A 26,263-nucleotide genomic window follows, 5' to 3' on the forward strand; every position below is an offset into this window, starting at 1 on the left:
TTAGTTTCTTTTAGCATCATGGGGAAATGCTCGCCAACACGTCCCATCAAACATATCCATTCCTTATCATACTGCTATAATATTAATAATAATGTCGTTTGGTCATGTAAGCTTTTCTTGAATGACCCCCATTCACGACGGTAAATTTCTCTGGAGTTAAATTTCATCCCGTATCATTGAAGTCTGCCTTTAGGTTTTCGAGTGACACCGTGGCGCGTTAAATTGACGAAAGCCGCCGTTCTACTACTAGCTGTTCTAAATTCTTCAGCATGGCACAAAGCAAAGAGGTAGTTGCTGAACCTCGACTGTTCGCTTGCGCCCGGGTAGCTACCGCAGTGCTGACACACTTTCTGGGCATAATCCTTACGGGCTTCGTCGCCTTTCTGGCTCGACCTGGTACAAGTGAGTGAGTGATCAGCACACTGTACACTAAATACATTTTATATCATCAATGACAATGTTATGTTCTTACAGGTTGGTTTTCCTGGCATCCGTTCCTCATGACACTAGCAGTAAGTTGGAACGTTTCATAACGTCACCCTCATAAAATCATTGCATAAGTCGTTTTTAGTTTAGTTTTACCAAAACGATTAAAATTGTTTGTAAATTACTCCCAAAAATAACAATTGTTTCAGTCATTTTGTGCTCACTGAAAAAAACATTTGGGCAGTTAAAAGTTCAAACTTGGCATGTTACTCTTAAATTGTAGATGTTTATTTGGTGCATATCAATAAACTCACCTAATCTATATACAGTGATCCCTCGCTACTTCGCGACCTGAGTCTATCGCGGATTTTTTTTTCCCAATTAAAAACAAAAACAATGAGCTGTACTGACCCGGTTACTTCGTTTCACTCTCTCTCCCTGCTCTTTGTTTGTCAGGCAGTGCACTGGAGTTGCTTATTGAAGTTAAATTTGTTTAAAAGACGTTTAATGATTGATCTCGCCAGAGATGCCTGGAACCCGAAGCTTCAAAGCGCCACCTGCGTCAATCATCATTTAACTTGTTAAACAGTTGCTGTGGCAACTCATTGTGTGTAAGTGAGCAGCTTGAGAGGATTTGAATGGGCTCACTCAATTGAGCATTTAATGAAGACTAGCATTTTTGTACTTTATTCTTGTTTAAAAATAACTCGATGTTTAAAACTTATAATTATTACATTACAGTGCTTAAAAATCATTAAAGTATACATTTTTTTTTTTTGTTAATTTTTTTATTTTTTTTTATTATACTTTGGGGAAAAAAGGGAAAAAACATGTATATGTATCTCTTTCCAATGCTAAATCTGAATAAATACATTGAACGCTCACATAATTAAAAAAAAAAAAAAAATTGTCTTTGCGAGGGAGCTACTTTGCAGTTTTTCACTTATCGCTGCTGGTTCTGGTCCCCGTTAACTGCGAAAAAAAAAGGGATCACTGTATATTAGTGATGTACCTAAAGCAAAATTCTTGGCAGGACCGAATATTGGAAACACTTGGCAGAAAACCAAAAGGCCAAATAATACACCTGTATATAATTCATTTTTTATTTCTTTTTTTAAAGGCGGAAATAAAAATTGGTCCCTACGCAAACATCTTCGGAAATGTTCTACATCTTCCAAGGCTCGAGAAATTTTGTTTAAAACGTACAGATTCTGAAACCCCTTGGGAGGGTGCGTTCCCGGCGGCAGTGAGCATTTTGTGGCAAACTCTGAACATATCCTGTAGCAGAGGTGCAGGCGTCGTCATAGCATTCTGTTCAGTGGATGTCACAGCCGATGAAACCTTGGTAAATGCGCTTTCTTGGAAATTTAGGACACTTGAGAAATGGCTTTCACACCTCCAGTTGCTAAGCTAAATGAGATCTCGATGTACATTTGTGTGGAACATGTCATACAGAACAACAACAAAAAACAATTCAATTCAAACTAGTATAGCTCTTTACAAAGCTATTACAATTTCTCCTACTCCCTAAAATAAGATTAGCTGTTTTTTGTGCAAAGATGGAATGGATCGAGAGCCAGGCGAGCGGGCAGAGTCCTAGTGGCGATGAAGCCGAGGGGAGTCGCTCCCGACCACATTATACGGCAACTGGCAGAGGGACTGTTGAAGTCGCTGAAAAAATGAGACAAATTATTGTACTAAACCACTGCAAATGTACATGTATGGATTTAAATACTATTTTATTTTTATACTGCTCGCTTGATAAAATGTAATCATTAAACTCCACACACAGCACAAACTCAAATGCACTGTACTCGATGTGACACGGGACATCAATGGAAAGCAACATCAGAACGAGCGTGTAGCAGCAATGAAGCAAATTTATTTTCCCTCATTTAATAATTTACCTGATTATATTTCTTTGATACCTGAAAATACTTCTTAACCGCGGACCTGTTTGCTGTGAGCCAGTAGTAACCAGCTTGTTGTTTCTCGCCATGTTTTGATTACATCTTCACAAGAGGACTATGGCTTTTCACACTTTTCAGTGGTAAACTTTGTCTTTTAACAGAAAACCGAAAATGCAAATTTAGCTATTTACTATAGCCGAATTTTTGGTCACATCGCTAATATATGTTAGTGCTGCAACGATTAATCGATTAACTCGAGTAATTCCATTAAAAAAATCTTCGAATCAAATTTTGCTGCTTTAAGTATTCATTTATTTAGAATTGTGTTATAATGGTTTGTTTTTAAAGTGTTTGCATTTAGTTTTATTGATTTGTGTGGATATACTGCCCCCTGGTGGCAACAGTGAATATGACATAACTCATTTAACATGGCTGAATGCAGTTGCTCCCTGTTAAGACCAACATAAGCTCATGCCTTTTATGCATTTGTAATTTATAGGTATATTTAGCTGCGGGAACTTGTGTTTGAACAATTTATTAAGAGTAATGTAAAAAACATTAGCATTTTATAGGATTTAAGCAAGCAGACTTTTGCTATATGAGTTAGCCAGTTGTTCTTTTGTTGTAGTGCTTAGATCCTCATCTATTTATTTTGTTAATACCATTTGAGGCTAAGCTAAGGTATTTTCGTTTATTTTTAAATTTAAGTGCAATCCTGCATCATTTGAAGAAACACTCGGAAATTTAATTTTGTGTCCATATTAGTCACGGTGTCCCCTGTCTACTGCCCGTAGTCAGCTGGGATAGGCTCCAGCACCCCCGCGTCCCTCGTGAGGAAAAAGCGGCATGGAAAATGAATGACTGAATTTAATGCTTTATTGAAAGTGCAATCTTAGCAAGCCTTTGTTTTACATCTCCTAAAACTGAATCTGCAACGCATTACATGTTCCAAATCCGATTACTTGATTATTAGAACTAAAATTCTGCTAAAATAATCCATAGCCGCAGCCCTAATATACGTATATATAATGTTTTTGTAATTGCTGAGTTTTGATTGAACTAACCATTGACCTAATAATACGGCAACATTCAATACAATTTGCTATATACAACAGAGTATGAACTTCCTTCAATGTGAGAACTGAGTATTATTTTCCTATCCACTAGTTCTCATTCTTCATGACCGAAGCCATCCTCCTCTTCTCGCCCCATGGATCCCCCATCAAGAGGTTTTCCCACAAGGTGAAAGGGCGTGTTCACTGGATATTGCAGTGTGCTTGCGTGACGTGTGCCACGCTTGGCCTGGTGTCCATCTTTTACAACAAACACCTGCTCGGCAAGTCTCACTTCACCTCCTGGCATGGTGTGCTGGGCCTGATTACGGTGTGCGTGGCGGCAGTGCAGTCTCTTAGTGCCGTGCCCCTCATTTACCACTCTTTGGCCAAAGGCTGGTCACTGGCTAAGCTCAAGAGGTACCACGCAGCATCCGGGCTGGTCACCTATCTGCTTGGCAGCGTCAGTTTGCTCCTCGGCTTGACTTCTGTGTGGTTCACCGCGTCAGTCAGTGAATTCACTTGGTACCTGGCCGCACTGTGTCCTACTTTCAGTGCCCTCATCATGATGAATCAAGTTACCAGTGCTTATGTGGCAAGGAAACGCTTCCAGTCCTAATTCTGATACAGTGCTGCTAAAACGTATATGCCCCTATTATACATTAGATTTTGGGGGAAAAAAACTAACGTAACCTGGCCCTGTGTGAAAAGGTAATCACCTTCTTGTGAAATCATGAACTGAATGTGGCTGGCTGGGTTAACTTTGACTAACCACGCTAAAAGGCTGATTACCTGCAGGCTTGTTCCACGACAACACCTAAAGAACTGCAAGCCTGCCTTGCATCTGTGTTCAGTGTTCACAACTCAACAATGAGAGATTGGCCAAAAATTGCATTCTTGACAGAGTTCCAAGGCCAAAACCAATCAAAATGCGGGACTTATTTTTGCAAAAACACATCTGAACGATTCCCAATACTTTTGGGACAATATTCTATGGACTGAAAGGAGAAAAACGGATCCTATGGAAGCTATGCGTCTCATTACATCTGGCAACGTTGTGTTTCAGAAAAGATTATACCAACAGTCAAATGTTGTTGTTGTCGCTTTGCTTGTTAACGACCTGGATGATTTGCTGTGGTAAACTGAACCAAGATTTAAGCTCTTTGCCCAAAAATCTTGAGAGAAAATTCGAGGCTACCAGTTTCTGACCTCAAGCTCCAACGAATATGGGTTCTGTAGCAACACAATGATCCATAACACAACTGCAAATCTACTTTGAATTGCTGTAAAACACAAGATAAGTTTACTAGGCTGGCCTAGTCAAAATCCAGACTATTTGTTATAAATGTAATCTTTAATAACAATCAAAAATTACTTGAGTGAAATAGTTTATCTGATGGCATTTTACATTTACCGGTACTCCCTTGAACACACACCTGTTTTCCATTTGTTGGTCAAAATAGGCTTCGTTTTTTTTCCCCACCTCGGATTACATAATTTAATAAAGCTAAAATGCGATGTCATCTCGATTGATTAAATGAGTTTTGGGGGACTTTGCAGAAGCGAGATATTTCTCACCCATGGTTTATTTGAAAATTGTAGTCCAAAACTGCCTAGTATGGCTGTTTGAAAGTCTTAAATTGAAAATATACATACTGTTGTTATATAATTTTGGTCTGGTTGATCTTTAAAACAAGTTTTTACAGCTGCGGGTGTCGCGAAATCGCTATCTCAAGTGAGTTTAATTGTCAATTAATTGGCATGTCTATTTTTACTTTTATACTGTTTCAGAAGCTGTAGTTGTATTTATGTAAAAAAATGTTTTTTTTCTATATTTACCTGTCTTTTTTTTTTATTCCAAACATCTGTATTTTCACTTAAGTACAGTGTTTGTCAAGAAACTTTTGCCATCTCAGGTCTTAATGAAGGTTGCAATATAATGTGACTGACAATTCTGCAGGGATTGCTTTGCACTTAAAACTATTTTATGTGTATATAAATTTGACGTTTTTTCCCCATAGTGTACATTATACAACCACAGCACTTCCTGATGTCTCACACCCCTTGTGAATTTCACCAAACATATTTATTTTACATTAATAATTGTATTTAACATGAACCTCAAATAAAATTTTGGTTGGCACTTGATTGTAAAATTGAGGACCAAAGATGTACAATACTGTATTGTCCCCCCGGCATTAGACTAGTATACTGCGTACGTAGCCTTGTCTTGCCTTTGAATTGGCTTAAATTGAACAGCATATTACGAACCATGCCATGTTTTGTTGCTTATTAAAAACACATTGCAGATTCACACAATAAAAGAGTGTTTTATTTTTAAAATAACAATAACACATTTTCTGCTGTTGCCTTTGTGGTAGGGATCAGCCATCAAAGTTAACACAAAGGTAAAAAATAAATACATTTCAGATACTATACGGACACTAAAATGAGAAATTATTAAAAGGAGTACGTTAGGAAATTATAAAAAGTTAAAAAAAAAAAAATCCTATGAATTTATTTTTTACTAGAATAGAAAAAAGTTGTGACACCCAACTTCAAATAACACTGTAGGATCTGGAGATTTAATGGTCTCCTTCCAGAGCCCCCATACATGATTTGAAGATGGGGAAAAAAGTTTAAAAGGGAGGGGAAAGTATCCACCTGTCCACCATAAAAGCTAAACAGATTATGCTGTTCAGCCTCATGCTCCCAAGTTTTTTTTTCCCTAAAGGCTAATATAACCACTGCGTCAACTTGTTGCAAACATATTCCTACATCTAAACACCAGTGTGGCGTCATCACGATATAAAAGACACAAGGCTAGAGCAGCAGAGACCTACACATCACTGACTGAGACTAAAACAGAAGGCAATCGCAACTGGTTGACTGATGAAGCTCACAGCGCCATCTCGCTGGGCTGGCTCTACCACAGTCACTGGTGGGCATGAGTGTGAACGTTCCGATAGTGACGCTGACATTTAACAAACACTCAGACCATGATGAGAAAAGTTGGCTCATAGAAATGTCGAATGAGTGGCTCTTTGTCGCCTTGACTCATTTGGTTGTTGTTTAGGGAAACAAAATGTTCACATTTGTTTTATCACAAAGTTAAAAAAAAAATACACATACCAAGAGCGAATAAGATCACTGACGATCTCTCAGTGTTAAGGCTAAATATAACAGAACACACAGTGTGTTACTGCGGGAGATTTAAAATACATTCATTTTGAGCATTAAGAAGGGGGAAAAACGTGGCTCCCCTAAATCCATAAACAATGCAATGTTTATGTTCATAAATGTTGTCATTAAACAACTCCCAATACACTGCACAGTATTTACTTGAAATATAAACAATGACGATAACTACTATGTACATATATCTACATGATCAGTCGGAACCACATAATCTCTTTTCAACAGGTGACGCTACGTGTTTCTTCAAATTTTATAATCCAAGAAATATTAGATATTTTAGTTTTTTTTTTTTTTTTTAATATGGCTAGGCTGTACAAATAGTCAATGGCCACAGTGAGGGTAATTGTGTGGAATGAAATTCCGTAGTGTTGAAGACAATGCATGAAATCGGGCCAGTGAATTGTTGCTACAAAAAATCCAACAGTTTAGTCAGAATGAGGATTTGTTATTCATTTTATCAATCACTTTAAATACACTGCTGGCCAAAAGTATTGGCACCTCTGCAATTTTGTCAGATAATGCTCAATTTCTCCCAGACAATGATTGCAAATACAAATGCTTTTGTAGTAATGCCTTGATTTATTTTGCTTGCAATGAATAAACACGAAAGAGAATGAAAAGAAAAGTTAAATCATTATCATATTACACAAAACTCCAAAAATGGGCCGGACAAAAGTATTGGCACCCTCAGCCTAATAATTGGTAGCACAAACTTTAGACGAAATAACTGCGAACAACCACTTCCGGTATCCATCAGTGAGTTTCTTACAATGCTATGCTGGGATTTTAGACCATTTTTCTTTGGCCAACTGCTCCAGGTCTCTGAGATTTGAAGGATGTCTTTTCCAAACTGCCATTTTTCCAGATCTCTCCAAAGGTGTTCAATGGGATTCAGGTCTTGACTCATTGCTGGCCTCTTCAGAAGTCTTTAGTGCTTTCTCTCAAACTATTTTCTAGTGCTTTTTAAAGTGTGTTTTGGGTCAATGTCGTGCTGGAAGACCCATGACCTCTGAGGGAGACCCAGCTTTCTCACTCTGGGCCCTACATTATGCTGTTAAATTTGTTGGTAGTCTTCAAACTTCATAATGCCATGCACCTGGTCAAGCACTACAGTGCCAGAGGAAGCAAAGCAACCCCAAAACATCAGGGAGCTTCAGCCATGTCTGACTGGGGTCCGTGTTCTTTTTTTTGAAGGCCTCGTTTTTTTTTTTTCCCATTAAACTCTTAAGTTAATGCCTTTTCCCAAACAGCTCTACTTTTGTCTCATCTGACCAGAGAACATTCTTCCAAAATGTTTTTGGCTTTCTCAGGTAAGTTTTGGTAAACTCCAGCCTGGCTTTTTTATGTCCATGGGTCAGAAGTGGGGTCTTCCTGAGTATCCTACCATAGAGTTCCTTTTCATTCAGACGCCGACGGATAGTACGGGTTGACACTGTTGTAAACTCCGACTGCAGGACAGCTTGAATTTGTTTGGATGTTAGTTGAGGTTCTTTATTTTCCACCCGCACAATCTTTCGTTGAAATCTCTTGTCAATTTTCTTTTCCGTCTACATCTAGGGATGTTAGCCACAGTGCAATGGGCTTTACACTTATTGATGACAATGCGCACGGTAGACACAGGAATATTCAGGTCTTTGGAGATGGACTTGTAGCCTTGAGATTGCCCATGCTTCCTCACAATTTTGCTTCTCAAGTCCTCAGACAGTTCTTTGGTCTTCTTTTCTCCATGCCCAATGTGGTACACACAAGGACACAGGACAGCGGTTGAGTCAACTTTAATCCATTTTAACTGGCTGCAAGTGTGATTTCGTTATTGCCACCACCTATTATATGCCACAGGTAAGTAACAGGTGCTGTTAATTAGAGAAGCATCACATGATTTTTCAAAGGGTGCCAATACTTTTGTCCGGCCCATTTTTGGAGTTTTGTGTAAAATGATAATGATTTAATTTATATTCATTCTCTTTTGTGTCTATTCATTGCAAGCAAAATAGATGAAGATATTACTACCAAGGCATTTGTAATTGCAATCATTTTCTGGGAGAAATTGAGCATTATCTGACAGAATTGCAGGGGTGCCAATACTTTTGGTCAGCAGTGTGTATTGTTTGTTAGGTAAATGTGTCTCTGTGTAGCTTTTGGGAACGTGAGTGCTATAAAAACAAAACTTTTTTTCATAATGCCTAAAAATGAATGTTTTGAAAGAACTAAATGAAGCCAGTTGAAGTAAAACAATGAATGTATATTTCAGAAAGAAAAAAAACAAGATGATATATAAGCATATGAGGATAATTTATCTGACGAACTATCCATGACTGACCAATGCGTCCAACCATTCTTATTCAGTGTCCTGTCACTTCTATGACATCATCATCTGAACTATCACCTCTGTTTTCTGCACTCTGATATCTGTCTGGTTGGGTTAAAGCCGCCCCCAACAGGCTGGATGTGGGATTGTTGAAGTGCGTGAGGAAGCCAGATGCATTTGCAGCAGCAGAGTTTGGCGTGGCGAAACCTGCTGAACCAGAGAGAAGAGGGCCAGGGAACATCCGGGGCTCAGGGAGCAAGGATTGACTGTAGTTGAGAGGGAAGCCTGAGGAAAGCAGGCCAGCTACATTGGGGTTCATCAAGTACGGCGTCAAAGAACCTGACGCCAATGAGGAAGTAGTTGGGGCTGATGTTGCCGATGACATGGGAATGGTGTTGGGTGATGAGGAGAGGACGGTGGATAAAGCTGATGAGGAGGTGGGAGGATGTTGTCCGTTCCCCGAAGCAGAAGGGAACATAGCCTGTATGTCTGTCAGTGTTTGTCCTGGTGTCTGAAGGAATGAAGATCCACCACTTGCACCTATCAGAAGAGGGTGAGTCATATGCCCCAGGCCTCCCAAAAGTGTGGAAGAGTTCAGACCCACTGGTGGAAAACTGAGCCCACTGGAGTTCATGGGCAATCCGGTGAAATGCGATGTAGCCGAAGTCCGTCTGGCCGTGGGGCCTTGACTTTCAGTACGCTTGCGTTTCACACCTTGCGTTTCAAAACCCGAGCTAAGGAGGTTGTCGTCTAGTGGCGCCCGGAGCTCTGGAATCAGACGGCCCCCTTCTCCCGCTCCCGATGCATCCATTGGAGAGGAAAGTTCGTTCCCTGCTCTGACGGTGCCGTCGCTCGTGGATGCCGTGTAGTGGCTGAGCTCACGGAGAATCTCAGAGCCCAAGGGAGAGGATGACCGCTGTGCCACATCAGGAGACTGCTGCAGTTGCTCGCCAGGGGAGGCGCAACCGTTGCTGATTGGATGGATCAAGGAACGATGGCTATCTGCGGAGGGGAGAGACATACATATTGTTAACTTATTCTGTGCCAGAGATTAATTTTTACATTTTATGTTTTTTTCACATGGTGTGGTATAGGAATATCTATGTTTGAATAACTGTGAATCTGAAGTTTGTAGACATCTACTATATACAGTGGGGCAAATAGGTATTTAGTCAACCACTAATTGTGTAAGTTCTCCCACTTGAAAATATTAGTGAGGCCTGTAATTGTCAACATAGGTAAACCTCAACCATGAGAGACAAAATGTGGGGAAAAAAACCCAGAAAATCACATTAATTGATTTTTAAATAATTTATTTGCAAATCATGGTGGAAAATAAGTATTTGGTCAATACCAAAAGTTCTTATCAATACTTTGTTATGTACCCTTTTTTTTTGGCAATAACGGAGGCCAAACGTTTTCTGTAACTCTTCACAAGCTTTTCACACACTGTTGCTGGTATTTTGGCCCATTCCTCCATGCAGATCTCCTCTAGAGCAGTGATGTTTTGGGGCTGTCGTTGGGCAACACGGACCTTCAACTCCCTCCACAGATTTTCTATGGGGTTGAGATCTGGAGACTGGCTAGGCCACTCCAGGACCTTGAAATGCTTCTAACGAAGCCACTCCTATGTTGCCCTGGCTGTGTGTTTGGGATCATTGTCATGCTGAAAGACCCAGCCACGTCTCATCTCTAATGCCATTGCTGATGGAAGGAGATTTTCACTCAAAATCTCTCGATACATGGCCCCATTCATTCTTTCCTTTACACAGATCAGTCCTCCTAGTTCCTTTACAGAAAAACAGCCCCAAAGCATGATGTTTCCACCCCCACGCTTCACAGTGGGTATGGTGTTCTTCGGATGCTATTCAGTATTCTTTCTCCTCCAAACACGAGAACCTGTGTTTCTACCAAAAAGTTCTATTTTGGTTTCATCTGACCATAACACATTCTCCCAGTCCTCTTCTAGATCATCCAAATGCTCTCTAGTGAACCGCAGATGGGCCTGGACGTGTACTTTCTTCAGCAGGGGGGACACGTCTGGCAGTGCAGGATTTGAGTCCCTGGCGGCGCAATGTGTTACTGATAGTAGCCATTGTTACTTTGGTCCCACCTCTCTGTAGGTCATTCACTAGGTCCCCCTGTGTGGTTCTGAGATTTTTGCTCACCGTTCTTGTTATCATTTTGACGCCACGTGGTGAGATCTTGCATGGAGCCCCAGATCGTGGGAGATTATCAGTGGTTTTGTATGTCTTCCATTTTCTAATAATTGCTCCCACAGTTGATTTCTTTGCACCAAGCGTTTTACCTATTGCAGATTCAGTCTTCCCAGCCTGGTGCAGGTCTACAATTTTGTCTCTGGTGTTCTTCGACAGCTCTTTGGTCTTGGCCATAGTGGAGTTTGGAGTGTGACTGACTGAGTTGTGGACAGGTGTCTTTTATACCGATAATGAGTTAAAACAGGTGCCATTAATACAGGTAACGAGTGTTGCCTCGTTAGACCTCATTAGAAGAAGTTAGACCTCTTTTACAGCCAGAAATCTTGCTTGTGTGTAGGTGACCAAATACTTATTTTCCACTGTAATTTGGAAATTCTTTAAAAATCAAACAATGTGATTTTCTGTTTTTTCCCCCCACATTCTGTCTCGCATGGTTAAGGTTTACCCATGTTGACAATTACAGGCCTCTCTAATCTTTTCAAGTAGGAGAACTTGCACAATTGGTGGTTGACTAAATACTTATTTGCCCCACTCTATACAGTACAGGCCAAAAATTTGGACACAACTCATTCAATGCAACAAAAATGAAGGTCCCAACCACATTGATAAGCAATACAGTCCACTAATCAATCCTGATAAGGCATACCTTTGAAGTTAAACCATTTTAGGTGACTCCCTTTTGAAGCTCATCAAGAGAATGGCAAGAGTGTGCAAAAAAAGTAATCAGAGCAAATGGTGGCTACTTTAAAGATAGTCGACTATTATACATGTTTTTAGTTATTTCAACGTTTTTTTTGCTAAGTACATAATTCAACGTGTTCATGTAGTTTTATTACCTTCAGTGAGAATTTAAAATGTAGTTATGAAAATAAAGAAAACACACGAATAAGATGTGTCCAACCTTTTGGCCTGTTCTATATACATATATATATATACATATATATATATATATATATATATATATATATATAATAAACATACACACATTTATAGACATAAATCTCTGTTTTTGTGTGTCTGTTTCTTCATATGTTCTGCATTTTTCTGTTGGTGTGTGCTATTGACACCCTGTGTGATTCCTGAATAACGAACATATCTACATAAACATATAAATATATACCGGTACATATATATGGAGGTTTATTGTCAGCAGCCAAGTAGTTAATGTTGTCTACAAACTTCAGTTTATATATACGTACATACACATATATATGTGTAATTCTTTTATTTATTGGTATGGTGAAAGCAACGACCTGGAATTCACATTTTGGGTCATGTAGGACAAATGTAGGCATGTGGGCAAATTTTTTCAATAACTCCATTTATGTCCAGCTCGGATCTTTTACATACAATTAAAAAATGATATAATTTGCCTGCTGACACTAAATGACATCTGTCAGAAGATTCATTGATGCTCATGACAGTGTCACGTCATAATTTTGAATATCTTATGATGCCGCTGTCAAATAAAGTTACAGGTGAATATCTTTTGGTATAAATATCCCATAATACAGTGAGGAAAGCTGCGGCTTATAGTTCAGTGTAGCTTATCTAAAAACAAATGCTGTTTTCGTGTCAAATTTGGTGGGTTGCGGCTTATAGTCTGGTACGCCTTATAGACCCTCCTCACATGACGTCACAACCACGCCTCCGCGCCATATTGTCCGTCTACTCGTCGTGTTGATGCATTACCGCTACGTAAATTCCTCCTATTATGGCGTGTTTTTCTGCTCGTTAACATTAATAATCAAAATGGTGAAGGCGTGTGTGGCGGTTGGTTGCAATAACAGAGAAGATAGATGGAGAGACTTGAAGTTCTACCGTATTCCGAGAGACCCGGAGAGGAGAGAGAGATGGACTGCTGCAATTCGACGAGAAAACTGGGCTCCAAACGATTACCACGGATTATGTCGTAGTCATTTTATATCTGGTGAGATGCATTCAATATATATTTAGAGGGTTTTGGGCTGACAACCACAATTAAGATCATTGCGAGGCTAATCGCCGACAACATACAGTTTCAAATTCAAGATGCTTATTTCTTCCACCATCATTACATTTTGAATAATATTTAGCTGGTACCAAGTGAAAGAAGCTGGCCTCGTCTACGGATCATCAGTTAAACAGGTGTGTCCAAACCTTTTGCAAAGGGGGCCAGATTTGGTGTGGTAAAAATGCGGGGGGGCTACCTTGGCTGATTTACATAGAACAATATATTTAAACAAATTTTAGCAAGCCCTTCTGTGTGTCACATTTGCTTTATTATTTTTTTAATTCATAATTTCAACAGTCTCGTCTTTGTGGCTTTCTCTTTCGACACTCGGACTCTTGCGAAATACTGCTGCTGTGAAAAAATAAACTAGCTTCAAGTTGCTATAATTTCTCGCTGCGTATCTTCCCTGTAATGTCGTACATGTCAGCGTGTCTTGTTCGGTAATATCATTATCGCGTCACATCGAACTTTTTGAAAACAGAGACTCTCTTTGCAAATGAGGCAGACACAGTTGTTGCGTGTTTTATTGAAGAAATAGTCCAATATCCACCTATCCTTGAAGCGTCGGCCATCGCGGTCAACTTTTTTTTTTTTTTTTTTTGATCTTCGCCATTTTAGAAATCACACAGGGTAATGTTGCTTAGAGTGCTGCTCTTAAAGTTTTTCAAACTTTCGTGAGAATAGGCTGATTTTGTGTGGACAAGATAGTTGTGGATATCAGGGTAGCAGATGTCAGGCACAGAGGGCGAAGACAACGGGTCAAAAAATATCGATTTAGGCATCAAATATGGATCTGGCGAATGGATAGACTGAAGCTTTTCCACATAATGCCTTTTATGCAACGCATTCAATAAGTTTACAGCGTCTGAAAGCACCGGGGCTTCCATGAATTGCTCTATAAACTGAACGACTAATTGAAACCATTGAGAATAGGGCTAAACAGAGACGGACAATATGGCGGCCGGATACAGCGACACATCATTCTGTGACGTTGGTGAGTAGGGTCTATAGTCTGAAAATTACGGTAGTCAGGTTTCCGTTCTACTAACGGCACTAAACATTCATTTTGACAGGGAAGGTTGGCAGCGATCATTCGCTGCCAGCCCTCCCAGTCCAGCACTGTCAATGGCAGCGAAACAGTTAAATGAGTTCACTATAAAGGGGTAAGTATTTTAACAGCAGTTGTGTAAAGAAATAATATGATGAAGGTATGAAGATTCTAAGGTCAGACTACAAGGGCATGTACAGTACAGTATATATGTACACAGCCCTTATTTGGTAAGCCCACCTATCGGTAATTTTATACAATGTTATGTAATGTAATAACTGTCATATTGAAAGTATGTGCTGCAAAGTGACTATGAAAAATGGATGTCCGTGGTGATGAAAAAGGAGCAGAAAACTAAGGCAAAGAATGATGCTGCAACTTTCATGGGTCACTGTGGGTATATTCCTATACAAACTATAACAATCCTATCAGTAAACATGAGGGGAAACTATGTTATGTCTGATAATATGAATTAAATGATTCAGCCATTGGCAAAAAAAAATAGTAACTCCAATCTCCTCCCTCCACTCACAATAATGACAGATGGAACCCGTTGTTTTAATAGAACAATAAACAAAAATGCATTTGTACCTCTTGAAACAGCGGCGCTCCCGGTGGCTGGTCTACTGACTTTTCCAGACCTAATGGCAAAAATCCTTCCATCATTTGTCCTTATGTATGTACCTGTAAAGAAGAAAATACCTGATGAAGATGAACTTAGTAAACATAACGAATGAATAGGATAGCTGCCTCTACCTTTCGAGCCCCTGATTACATGAATACTCTCTCCTGCGCTTATTCGAGCTTGGACATCTGTTGTGCTGTTGGCTCCTGGGATGAAAATGTCTATGGATGGTCAGAAAAAGAACTTGAAAATACATATTTCCATGGCGGTAGTGTGGCTGACATGATTTATTGAATAATTCAAATAATTGGACCAAAAGGTCCCCCCCTTAAAAAAAAAATAAAATAAAATAAAATAATAAAGAATAAAATGAACTAATAGTACTGCAGTCACACAGGACTCTGTAGTAATAATTTGGCACGATAATGGCAAGCCATTAGGAAATAATACTATATACAAGCAATGTCTCGATAGAGGGTCATTTTACTTAACCTGGAAGGGTTGGCAGTGAATCATCACTCCCAATTCAACTTGATTGGCAATTGGGCGCGAATAAGTCAATGAAAAATATATTTCTTATTTGATGATGCGTATTGAATGATTAAAATTTGTAAAATAATAAATTCTGAAAATATTCGATGCCTTATGCAATGATTTTAACTACCCGTACTCAAAATATCAGAATGTCAGAAACTATTAAAACAAACATTACTACACAATACCAGTTGTGGTGACAATCCTCTGGATGTAAACTCCAGCCTTCTGCAGGAAATTAACAGGTAAACTGCTGGGAGAGCTGGATCCTGCCATGCCCATAACAACTTGGCGAGGCATCATGGGAATTGGTGTTGACTGGATAGGCCTGACACTTGCAACTGGCTTGTCATCAGGCCGAGCCATAGGACGCCTGGAAATAGGAACATTTGCACTAATGAGATGATCAGCACTATATGCAGTAAGCAAGCTGCCTGTGATAGTCAACTTCTCGTCAGAGGACATTTACCTTATTCACTTCCCTTGACAGTGAAAGACAGGCTATTCATTTTAATTGGGATGGTTGGGATTGCATGATCATTTCTCAATGTGAACGATGGCTGCCACAACACCCAGTCCAAACGGACTGGACGTCTGTCGCCATCAGTGGCAGTCATTTAGTCAATTTATAAAGTAACATTAAGCCCATTAGAACCATAGGAAAATTGCTGTGTTTCCGAAGTTTGAGTGTTGTATGTGTTAATATTCCAAAGTTCCTTTTTGGCCATAAAAAAAAAAAAAAAAATTCAATTTTAAAGCAACTTTGTCTACCACCCTCAATGGCAGCCAGAAGTAAGGGTGACAATTGGAGTGGGAACCTCTTGGTACCTCACGATACGATACGATTTGTGATACAAAGCTCACGATATCGATGATCTGACGATATAGCGATCAAAACAATCATCGATACATTTGTCAGGAAATTGTTGTAGGATATTCTACAAACAACTAATCAACAGAAAGGACAAGCTTCTGCTGTAAATGGGAATGAGTTTATCACGAGTAGACGTCCAATCCATTTTAATTGGGAGGGTGGCATCCCTCCCACTTCAAACGGATTGAACGTCTATAGCCGTCAGTGGCAGCTAATGCCAGGCAATGAGGTAATTTTGGGCCATTTAAGGTCATTTACCTGTTGATTTTCAGTTACTTCCTGTTGATTTTGGAGTATTTTATGGGTCACTTCCTGTTTGTTTTGAGTTACAGAACATGAAGTGACCTGGGAATCATCCAAGTGACTCAAAACTCAACAGGAAATGACCTGTAAATGCCCTAAAATGAACTGCAAGTGACCTGTAAATGCCCTGAAAATTGGAAAGAATGACAGTGAATGCTCTGGTTTTGAATGAACGAACGTTCCCAGTCTAAATGGATTGGGCGTCGTGCAACATCAATGCAGCCTTAGAGTTAACTCAGACACTATTATGGTGGAAGATTTTGGTAGCAACTAGTTGGTTCATTTTTATTTATTTTTTTAGACATTGACACATTTTTAAAACGATATATCGATTCTTGGCAGGAGCATATCGATAACCTTTTGGGATACAAAGTATCACGATATATCACCATTTCGATATTTTGTCACACCCCTAGGTGACAATATGTTGAACTCCATTATTTTTCCACTGTTACATTAAGAAATAGTTTAAAAGGAATGTCCAAATATGTTGCGTACTTGGTTTGTGATTTGATTGCTTTTGTAAATCAAACCACTCCGTAAATGATCAGATTTCAAATCAGTGATTGTGCAGCATCACATCATACCTTAATTTGCAAGTACATGCTCACTTTGGGCTTCCTAAACGCCAATTTAACAATGGCCACGAAGGTCTTAATATAAAAACACACCCACTCGCCAAACAAATTAGTAATTGAATTTAACTCTTCAAATATTAAAATTTTAACCAGTTAGCTATATTTTAATGAGAATCTGTCTGTTTGCAGAGGCAATAAAAAAAGAAACAACAGCTAGAAAAAGCACACTGGGCATTTTCTATGCAAATGTTCTCAATGGAGAGTCATAAAAAAATACCATGAAAAAAACATGTAAGGTCACCTCGAAACAATGAAAGCGTGATTTGCCACTCACCAGCCACGTTGACTAAATGCAGGTATATTAGCGAGTGCGTGGTTGCTGGCTGGATAATACGGGGCATAAGAAGGTCGAGAGTAGGGCACGGAAGCCCGTTTCTCATCCTCGTAGCTCTTTTTGGCTGCTCTCTTCTCTGCTTTGGTAAGTTTGGATTCCTTACGGTCCACTAATAGAGATTCATGTTCAAAAGGTTGCTGTATGCACAAATGAATAGAAGTATAGCTTTTAGTTGCATCAAAACAACCAAGATGTAAACCAGTTCAGTATTAAAAAAATAAAAAAAGGAAATGTACTTTAGTGATGAGACGTGGGTAAAGCTGACAGGCCTTATAGAGGACAGGCTCTTGCTCTTCAAAAGTCCTCAGATTTATCTTGTAATCTTCAGGTTCCTCCTCAACAAAATGCAAAAGTGACTCCACTTCCTTTCTAGTAAAGTTCAGTGCCGGGTTCAGGTCATCCACTACACGGTCTGCAATCATAACACTGCCTAGTGATGTCTGCGTTTCAAGCTGTTACTTGGCTCACAAAAAAAAAATAAAATAAAATAAATAAAATAATAATAAAAATAATAATAATTCAATGTCTTACCAGACATGCCCTGCTTGGAGACCTGTCTATCATAGATCTTCTTCTCCAGGGTAAAGTCACATACCAAGCGGTAAATGTAGCAGGGTTTCTTCTGACCGTAGCGGTACACCCTGCAAACCGCCTGGGCGTCATGACACGGGTTCCAGGATGCATCGAAGACGACAACGCGGTTAGCTCCAATTAGATTCACTCCCAAGCAACCCGCTCTGGCATGAGGATGAAAAAAGGAACACGCAGATTTTAATGGGTGGAATGAAGGACGAAGTGCAAGGAATTCATGTAAGAATAATTGACACACACCTGGTAGAAAGCAGAAAGAGAAATGTTTTAGTGTTCTCTGGATCATTAAACTGATTGATTAGGCGTTCTCTTTCTGAGGCAGATGTACTTCCATCCAGCCCTAGACAAAAACAGGTATTTTTAGATTCTAACATCAATATATAATTCTTTTATTGTACATCAGGGCTTTTCAAAGCATGGTATGTGGGTTCCCCTGAACAAAACACTGAATTACATATTTAAATTGTGCATATAGTCAAAGTGGCTTCAACTTGGGAATGAGAAATGTAGACAAGTAAATTTGTTAAGTACAGTTCTGTTATATTTAACATTTGTTGTATTTAACTTTTATAAATGTTTATGTGTAATACATTCAAAAGGCATAGAACTTACGATAATAATTGAGATTGCGAACCCAGTTGGGGTTCTGAGACTCAGCAGCAGCGTCTTGTAATGGAATGGGTCTTTTTGATAAGAAGTCCTCAATGACAGTCAGCGTTGTTAAGCTTTGACTGGCAATGTAAGAAGATATAGAGAGGAGTAAGTGAGCTGCAGTCAACATTTGATGAACAGAGTGTGGGAATATTACTAACTAGAGAACATCAATTGCATGTCATAACATGTACTGATTTTTTTTTTGTACAATTTCTGCTTTGACAGCTTGAATATGTGAAATAGGCTTAACATACTATTTTCAAATCTTACAGAACAAACCGCAAGTCAAGGAATCTCTTCTATAAACTGCTTAGTGGTGGATTTGCGTTTGAAGCAACAGACATTGAACCGACTTACCTGAACACCAACATCTTGTCACCTCTTCTGACACTCTCATCTATCAAATGAAAGAGCAGCACCATTTTGCCAGAGTTTTCCAGGAGTCCTGTTTGGTAGTTTGACATGATTTCATTTGCCTATGACGAAAAACCAAAATGCAATAGGAGAGCCTGTAAATGACCACTGGGCGTTGTTAAACTGCAGCAGTAAGCAGTTAAAGTTACAACATACCCATTCATAAGTCATAACTTGATTGCTTCGTTCCTGAGAAGGATTGAAAAGCGGTGAAATGTTATTGTTGGCTTTGCTGTTGCTGGAGTCTGACACTTTGCCTTTGGGGCCGCTGGCGATGTCGTCAAGGTCCAAGTCCTGCTCATTTGCCTGATTTTCCTTCTGTAAAGCTTCATAAAGCACGTCTGGGTGATTCCAGATCTAGCACGAAGATGAAAAACAGTTTTATCAATCAAATGCATATTACGCAATGCTGCATAGAACATTAGACAACAACTTTCAAAGTCTTACCTTACAGCATACACAAAAGGCTTTCAAAGGGTTTAGACCAAGCCAGCCATTGTTTCCTGCCTCTCTAAATCGATTCATAAACTCGGTGTAAAGCGCTTTCTGTATAGGAGATAACCGCACCAAAATCACATGCTCCATCTTCATAGGAAGCTGATGTTGCAGAACATCATGGCCACGTCTAGAAAGCAGAGTGAAATCATCACAATGAATATGTGAGCAGTAGCTATTTATACATTACTCAGCAGTCCGGCTCACCTCTGGACAAAGCCTTCTAAAAGGCTGTGCAGCACATGACTACGGTAACGCATCAAGCGAACGTCTTGAGGCGTGCTGTCCATACATTGCCCGTTCAAAATGGGACGCTCAAACATGTTGCTGAACTCCTGACGGGTGCCCAAGAAGTCTGGCCTAACAAAATCTACCATGCACCAATATTCGATGAGATTGTTCTGTAATGGGTAACCAGTGAGAACCACTCTGCGCCTTGAACGGATATTCTTCAGAGCCTGTGACGTGCTGGCATGATAGTTTTTAATGCGATGGCCCTCGTCACAAATCACCACGTCTGGACCAGGTCGTAGAATGGACTTTTCAATAGCTAAATAAAAATCAAACAACATGGGTACAGGAATTTTTATTCACACATTGGGCATATAGATGGTACTTTTATTCCTACTATATATTACAGGTCGACCGATATAAAGTTTTTCCAACATCAGCCATCAGCCGATTACCAAAATAATAAGCCGATAAAAAAGGATTTTGATCAGGCATCTTTGCGAGCAAAGGTGGCCGCAATGACTGATGTTAGGACCCTGGAAGGACCTTGCAGCAGCTTGAAGCAATAATACCTGACTGCAGCCGACAGCCGTGACAAACTACGCCCAGTTGCTACAAACAACGCCAACATGATGCTACGGTAGATATCACATGTATTTAGAACTAGATGCGAAAGGACAGACTTGGCGTCGTTAGCACATGTATAGAGAACTAGATGTGAAATGACAGACTCGCCGGCGTTAATAAACAGCCGCCATCTTAAAGCAGTAGACTTCTCAGGAAGGCTCTGTTGTAGCGAACCTACCTAGCGAACCTAGGTAACTTTTCATCTAAAATATTACTGAATCTGCAAAATCTTTACTTGAATCTATCATTAAATGATGAAACAGTTTTAAAACTTTCACATGTCAAAAGTAGACATAAGGCAAATAATGCAATAATGGGAGCAATTTTAACAACTTTAACGGTTGATTCACAACATTAAATGACTTCTAAACATAACAAAGGTTACAATCTAGTTATCGCAATACACATTGTTCAGTAAACAAATTCTTTGCGCCACCATACCAACAGCAACCATTGCTTGGAGGTGCGTAGTTTGTATGAGGCGTTGTTTGTAGCGCGGTCAGCCCCTTCTCGCTTGAAGGCAGGCTGCTACAGGAAGCTTCAGGCTTGCCTGTTTTGTAAATATTGTAAAGATTTTATCCTTACATTCTAAATAACTTCTAGCTTTGGTGTAGTGTTTGCGTTAGCATTAGCTTTAGGATAGCGAGCATCCTCTTAAACTCTCACTCTCACTTGTTTTCATCTCGTCGTGACGTCCTGGTGGGTTTAACTATGTGAAAATAACGTACTGTTCTTGATGAGTGAGTATAATCATAAAATGAAATGCTGCCTTCGTTGGTTTTGTACCATTAGACCAAATTAATTATCCAAGTCATAGGTCATCATTGTAAATTTGAAGCTGTTGAAGCAATTTTTAAAAAATTGCCTTTCATAATCTATGTGCTTTAAAATAAGTACATTGACCTCAAATATCGGCTTACAAAATCTGCTTCGGATATCAGCAATCGACTGAAATGTACTTTTAGATATCGGTATAGGGATAGGCATTTGAAAATCCCATATCAGTCGACCTCGACTATATATAGTGAAGAGTTTTTCTCACCTTTCATAAGTTCTTGTTGTCTATCTTCCTCATCTAGATCAATGATGACAGGCCCTACAGGCTTCTTTGATTTTCGCTTCTTGCCCGTAACAAAACTCTTTTTCATTGACAGAAGGCGGTACATCTCATAGCCCATGAGCAACACGCCCCCATCTCTGCTCCAGTCCTCCACTACCTTGGCCCGGGCTATTGTGGTTCTGCAATGCATGATGATCATGAGTTAAAATAATTACACACCAAACTATTTATTCGCACTAAGATGCCCTACATACTTTTGCTCATCATTTAGAATTTGAACTTTAAATGTACGTCCTATAAGTAAAGCAGGGTCAGTGTCAGGGGAAAGTGTTTCCTGCGGTGGAAGCCAGAGGTTAAACTCTGCCAGCCAGTTCTGGAGTGTGTTCACCTAGATTGAGGGCAACAAAGAGATTAGAGAGTTGAGAAAAATAAAAACTAGAGCAATATAGGAATATTTTAAATTTCAGAAAAGTATGTGATTGAGGAAGTGTGGAGACAGGATTTTGCATTATGCAGAAAGTGTGACAACCTACAAAAAAATTTATGCAGAGCATACATATAAAAACAAATATGTTCACAGACAATATTGTTCTATTGACTCACCGGAACAATGGCTAAGACAGTGTGAGCCTCAGTATTCCGCAGCAGGATGTCAATAAAGGAAATGACCTGCAGTGTCTTGCCAAGCCCCATGCTGTGAGCAAGGATGCAACCAAAACCACTGCTGCTTTTGTATCGCTCCAGAGACTCAATCAGGTTATCATAAAGAAACCTGATACCACCAATCTGAGAAAAGAGGAGTTGAAAATGTCACGATCACACCCTTATCAGGAAAAAATATTCACATTTCAGCAGCTGGCATCTAAAGAACACTATAAACATTAGAGGTCGATATTTGGAAATTTGACGTATATCAGTATTGACCCCTTTTTTTTTTTTTTTTTTTTTTTTAATCCGACCGGCCGATATGAAAAAATAAATTTAAGACTGGGTCATTTCGGGTCAGATGCAGCCGCGCCGTTCTCTCCTGGCTGCTGTATCCTGCACTAGTATTAACCTTGTCCTGTGATTGGTTAAATAGTAATGGTAAATTAGTTTTTGCAACTTTCCACCTTTTTAAGGCCTTTGAAGCGCTTCAAACTATATTCTCATCTACCTGCTGGTGACGCAGCGCAAGGAGCAATGTGGGGTTTAGTATTTTGCTCAAGCATAACTAGATGAGGTCATCAGAGCCTTCTTTTCTGTGGAAAATTTTCTGAAAGTTATTTATTTAAGCTTTTACTCAACTTTATATGAGATGTTTCTTTGTCTAGAAAATTCAGGCACTTCTGGAGCTATTATTTTCGATTTGTGTGATTCAATAAACATGCTTTGGGCATTTCAATGAAGTTCAGTGTTTGCATTATTATTTTTTAAGCCAATTTTTACACTTTTGCTGCAAATGAATATTGGCTCCAAATATTGGCTATTGGCCCCTCTAACTACGGTACTAATACCGGTAATTGGTATCGGTCCTAAAAAACCCATATCGGTCGATCTCAAATGGACATACCTGGTGAGGTTTGACAGCCCTAGCGAGCTGGGGAGCGAGATAAATGTCCTTCTCTTCCGCAGGGTGGTTGATATTAACCATTACCCTCCCCTGGGCATCAGGCAAGTTTAGAGCATCATTGATGTGCGCTCCACTGCTCTCCTCCGTGCCAGGGGGGCCACCGTCATCCTCATTCCCAGATTCACTGCTTATCTGCAGGGCATCCTCATCCCCAGAGCTGAGTTCAATTATATCTGTGCCATCAATAAACAGAGCATAAGAGTTCGCCGCATATACCATATCACAATCTAAAGTGTTCAGGGGCATATTTGTATTCATTTGCAGAGAAGCACAGTCAAATAAAATGACCATTTCATTGTAATTCCTTTAGACATGCGTTAAAATGGTATACGTGGTCTCTGCAAATTTAAGACTTTTTAAAGACTATATTGAATACAGTATTAGATCTATTTCACACCAAGAGCTGCTAGTTTTGGAATCCTCAAAAATTGAAACTTTTAAAAGAGAAACTGAAGTTTATGCATGTTCTAAATAATCATCAATATAAATAGTAATCGTCAATAGATTTATAAGACCTTTCACAATCGTACAGTGGTACAACATACAATCCTTTCGACATACGACGTAAAATTTGACTCGTCATTTGTCTTGACATATGACGGCATGCTGGAAATACAACAGCGTTGCAAGTTCATTGTTTTCCAGCAAGACAGACGTATGGCGGATTTTCTTGTGAGAGAAATCAACATGGGTCCCAAGGTTAGTGAAGGTGGTGAAAAAAGGTGACACTCACTATTGAAATTAAAAAGGAAAAGATATAAAAATATGAGCCTGGTGTGCATGTGAGTGAAGTGGCTAGATAACACGGCTCACCTATTTTCCCCTCCCGCCTCTACCTACCTACTGTCTTCTCCCTCTGTTTGCCAGTAAGTTGACAATAAAATCGCTTTTGTTATTTATTTTTTCATTTTTTGTTTTACATGTCATATTCAATGCATTTGTTTAATTAGACAGAACCACCTACTATCACATAGTGATCGGATAATGAAGTCTACGACACAACACGGCTCACGGTATCCACATCGACCCGCAGTCTCCTCTCACGTTTGCCAGTCTCTATAAATTACGGTGACAGTAAAAACACTTTTTTACATTTTCATTTATTATTATTATTCCGATTTGTATTTACAATTAATTTGTTTTGCTATGTGTAAATGCTATTAGTAATTGTACCTGCAGTATTTATTAAGGATTTAGAGTGGGCTTTTGGGCTGTGGAACGAATTAATCGAATTATAATGTATTCTTATGGGAAAGTCCCGCTCGACATACGACCATTTCGACTTAAAATCCGAGTCCTGGAACGAGTTAAATTTGTATATAGAGGTAGCACTGTATTTAAGACCTTTTGTAAGATTTCAGGAGAATTTGAGACATTTCAAAGCATTAAATTCAAATTATTGGATTTAAGACATTTTTAGCCTTTTTAAGTCCCCGCAGATACCCTGGTATAGCAGAGGTGCACTGTTTGTTCATGAAAGTGAATGGTAAACATGGGGATTAATAGGGCACACTAGGCTACTTTTAGAAAGCAATAGACCTATGAGCTCTATTACCATCTCTAATAGCTAGCTGGGGGTGTTTGGGTTCCATGTCCCCATCTTCATCACCGCTACTGTCCAGGCAGATCACATCCTGCTTGCTGTGGAGGGCGGGAACCAAGTGAGACATCCCACCTAAAATGGAAGTTGCGTTCACTGTTGAAATATTGAAAATGAAGATCCATAGTCTTAATTACTACCCTTTAATCTAAGTACCCCATAATGAAAAATGTGTTTTTGACAACAGGAAAATAACCTAGTTGGGACTCTAGTAAAGTTGGAGCTGGCATAGCTTTTCTCTGTTGCTCCAGACGCTTCCGCCTTTCCATCTCTTCCTGTTGAGCAGCTTTGGTCCCAGCCTCCAACTGGTCCTCGTTGAGCACCTTTCTGTTGGACACAAAAGAAGTGACATATGTAAAATTGATATTTAGCTCTTCCAATATTTGGTCTTAATTGAGGAGCAGAACATGGGGAAATGTTAAACATTATCTATTTGAAGGTACAGTATGTTGGTTTGAAGATTCTTAGTTAATAATAATTAAATAATAAAAATCTTACATTAAAATCAATTTTACTAATTGGTTTAGTGAAGTGATTCATAAACTTGTTTCGACTGAACCACTGGATTTGAGTGAATCAGTCTCAAGGGTTCAGTTCATACAAACACCTAGTGTGGTGTCCATTCCATTGACCCTGCTCATGAGATTCATGACAACTCTTCAGAGCAACAACACTCAGCATTTTGTTGTTACCAAATTCTTGAAACCATCTGAGATAATCTTACGGTTTGTTACAATGTACAGTGGGGCAAATAAGAATTTAGTCAACCACCAATTGTGCAAGTTCTCATATTTGAAAAGATTAGAGAGGCCTGTAATTGTCAACATGGGTAAACCATGAGAGACAGAATGTGGAGAAAACAGAAAATCACATTGTTTGATTATTAAAGAATTTATTTCCAAATTAGAGTGGAAAATAAGTATTTGGTCACCTACAATCAAGCAAGATTTCTGGCTGCCAAAGAGGTCTAACTTCTTCTAACGAGGCTCCACTCGTTACCTGTATTAATGGCACGTTTGACTCATTATCGGTATAAAAGACACCTGTCCACAACCTCAGTCAGTCACACTCCAAACTCCACTATGGCAAAGACCAAAGAGCCGTCGAAGGACACCAGAGACAAAATTGTAGACCTGCACCAGGCTGGGAAGACTGAATCTGCAATAGGTAAAACGCTTGGTGTAAAGAAATCAACTGTGGGAGCAATTATTAGAAAATGGAAGACATACAAGACCACTGATAATCTCCTTCGATTTGGGGCTCCATGCAAGATCTCACTCTGCGGTGTCAAAATGATAACAAGAACGGTGAGCAAAAATCCCAGAACCAACAGGGGGACCTAGTGAATGACCTACAGAGAGCTGGGACCACAGTAACAATGGCTACTACCAGTAACACAATGCGCCGCCAGGGACTCTAATCCTGCACTGCCAGACGTGTCCCCCCTGCTGAAGCCAGTACACGTCCAGGCCCATCTGCGGTTCACTAGAGAGCATTCGGATGATCCAGAAGAGGAC

General features: G+C 39.5%; 2 protein-coding genes across 3 annotated transcripts in view; one reads left to right on the plus strand and one right to left on the minus strand.

The window, feature by feature from the left end:
* On the plus strand, positions 1-8,550 carry LOC130921485 (transmembrane reductase CYB561D2). Its single transcript, XM_057845452.1, has 3 exons — positions 1-402; positions 475-512; positions 3,504-8,550. Exons 1-3 carry the CDS (start codon positions 270-272, stop codon positions 4,005-4,007), a joined length of 675 nt encoding a protein of 224 aa, XP_057701435.1. The 5' UTR covers positions 1-269; the 3' UTR covers positions 4,008-8,550.
* The window catches only part of rad54l2 (RAD54 like 2), a 24,529-nt gene continuing 3,988 nt past the window's right edge, over positions 5,723-26,263 (minus strand). Inside the window, exons 4-22 of one of the 2 annotated variants that reach the window (XM_057845450.1) lie at positions 24,943-25,073; positions 24,702-24,842; positions 23,087-23,319; positions 22,138-22,320; positions 21,789-21,922; positions 21,517-21,713; positions 19,824-20,166; positions 19,569-19,746; positions 19,278-19,478; positions 19,065-19,183; positions 18,666-18,784; positions 18,294-18,393; positions 17,994-18,199; positions 17,699-17,874; positions 17,403-17,599; positions 15,502-15,686; positions 14,911-15,000; positions 14,746-14,838; positions 5,723-9,896 (exon numbers count right to left, since the gene is read on the minus strand). In XM_057845450.1, the coding sequence (XP_057701433.1) occupies positions 8,929-9,896; positions 14,746-14,838; positions 14,911-15,000; positions 15,502-15,686; positions 17,403-17,599; positions 17,699-17,874; positions 17,994-18,199; positions 18,294-18,393; positions 18,666-18,784; positions 19,065-19,183; positions 19,278-19,478; positions 19,569-19,746; positions 19,824-20,166; positions 21,517-21,713; positions 21,789-21,922; positions 22,138-22,320; positions 23,087-23,319; positions 24,702-24,842; positions 24,943-25,073 (3,994 nt within the window). In that variant the 3' untranslated portion in view covers positions 5,723-8,928. The remainder of the gene's footprint in view (positions 9,897-14,745; positions 14,839-14,910; positions 15,001-15,501; positions 15,687-17,402; positions 17,600-17,698; positions 17,875-17,993; positions 18,200-18,293; positions 18,394-18,665; positions 18,785-19,064; positions 19,184-19,277; positions 19,479-19,568; positions 19,747-19,823; positions 20,167-21,516; positions 21,714-21,788; positions 21,923-22,137; positions 22,321-23,086; positions 23,320-24,701; positions 24,843-24,942; positions 25,074-26,263) is intronic. The other variant, XM_057845451.1, reaches the window with a different exon arrangement.

Source organism: Corythoichthys intestinalis, chromosome 9, assembly GCF_030265065.1.
Source record: "Corythoichthys intestinalis isolate RoL2023-P3 chromosome 9, ASM3026506v1, whole genome shotgun sequence".
Taxonomy (NCBI): Eukaryota; Metazoa; Chordata; class Actinopteri; order Syngnathiformes; family Syngnathidae; genus Corythoichthys; species Corythoichthys intestinalis.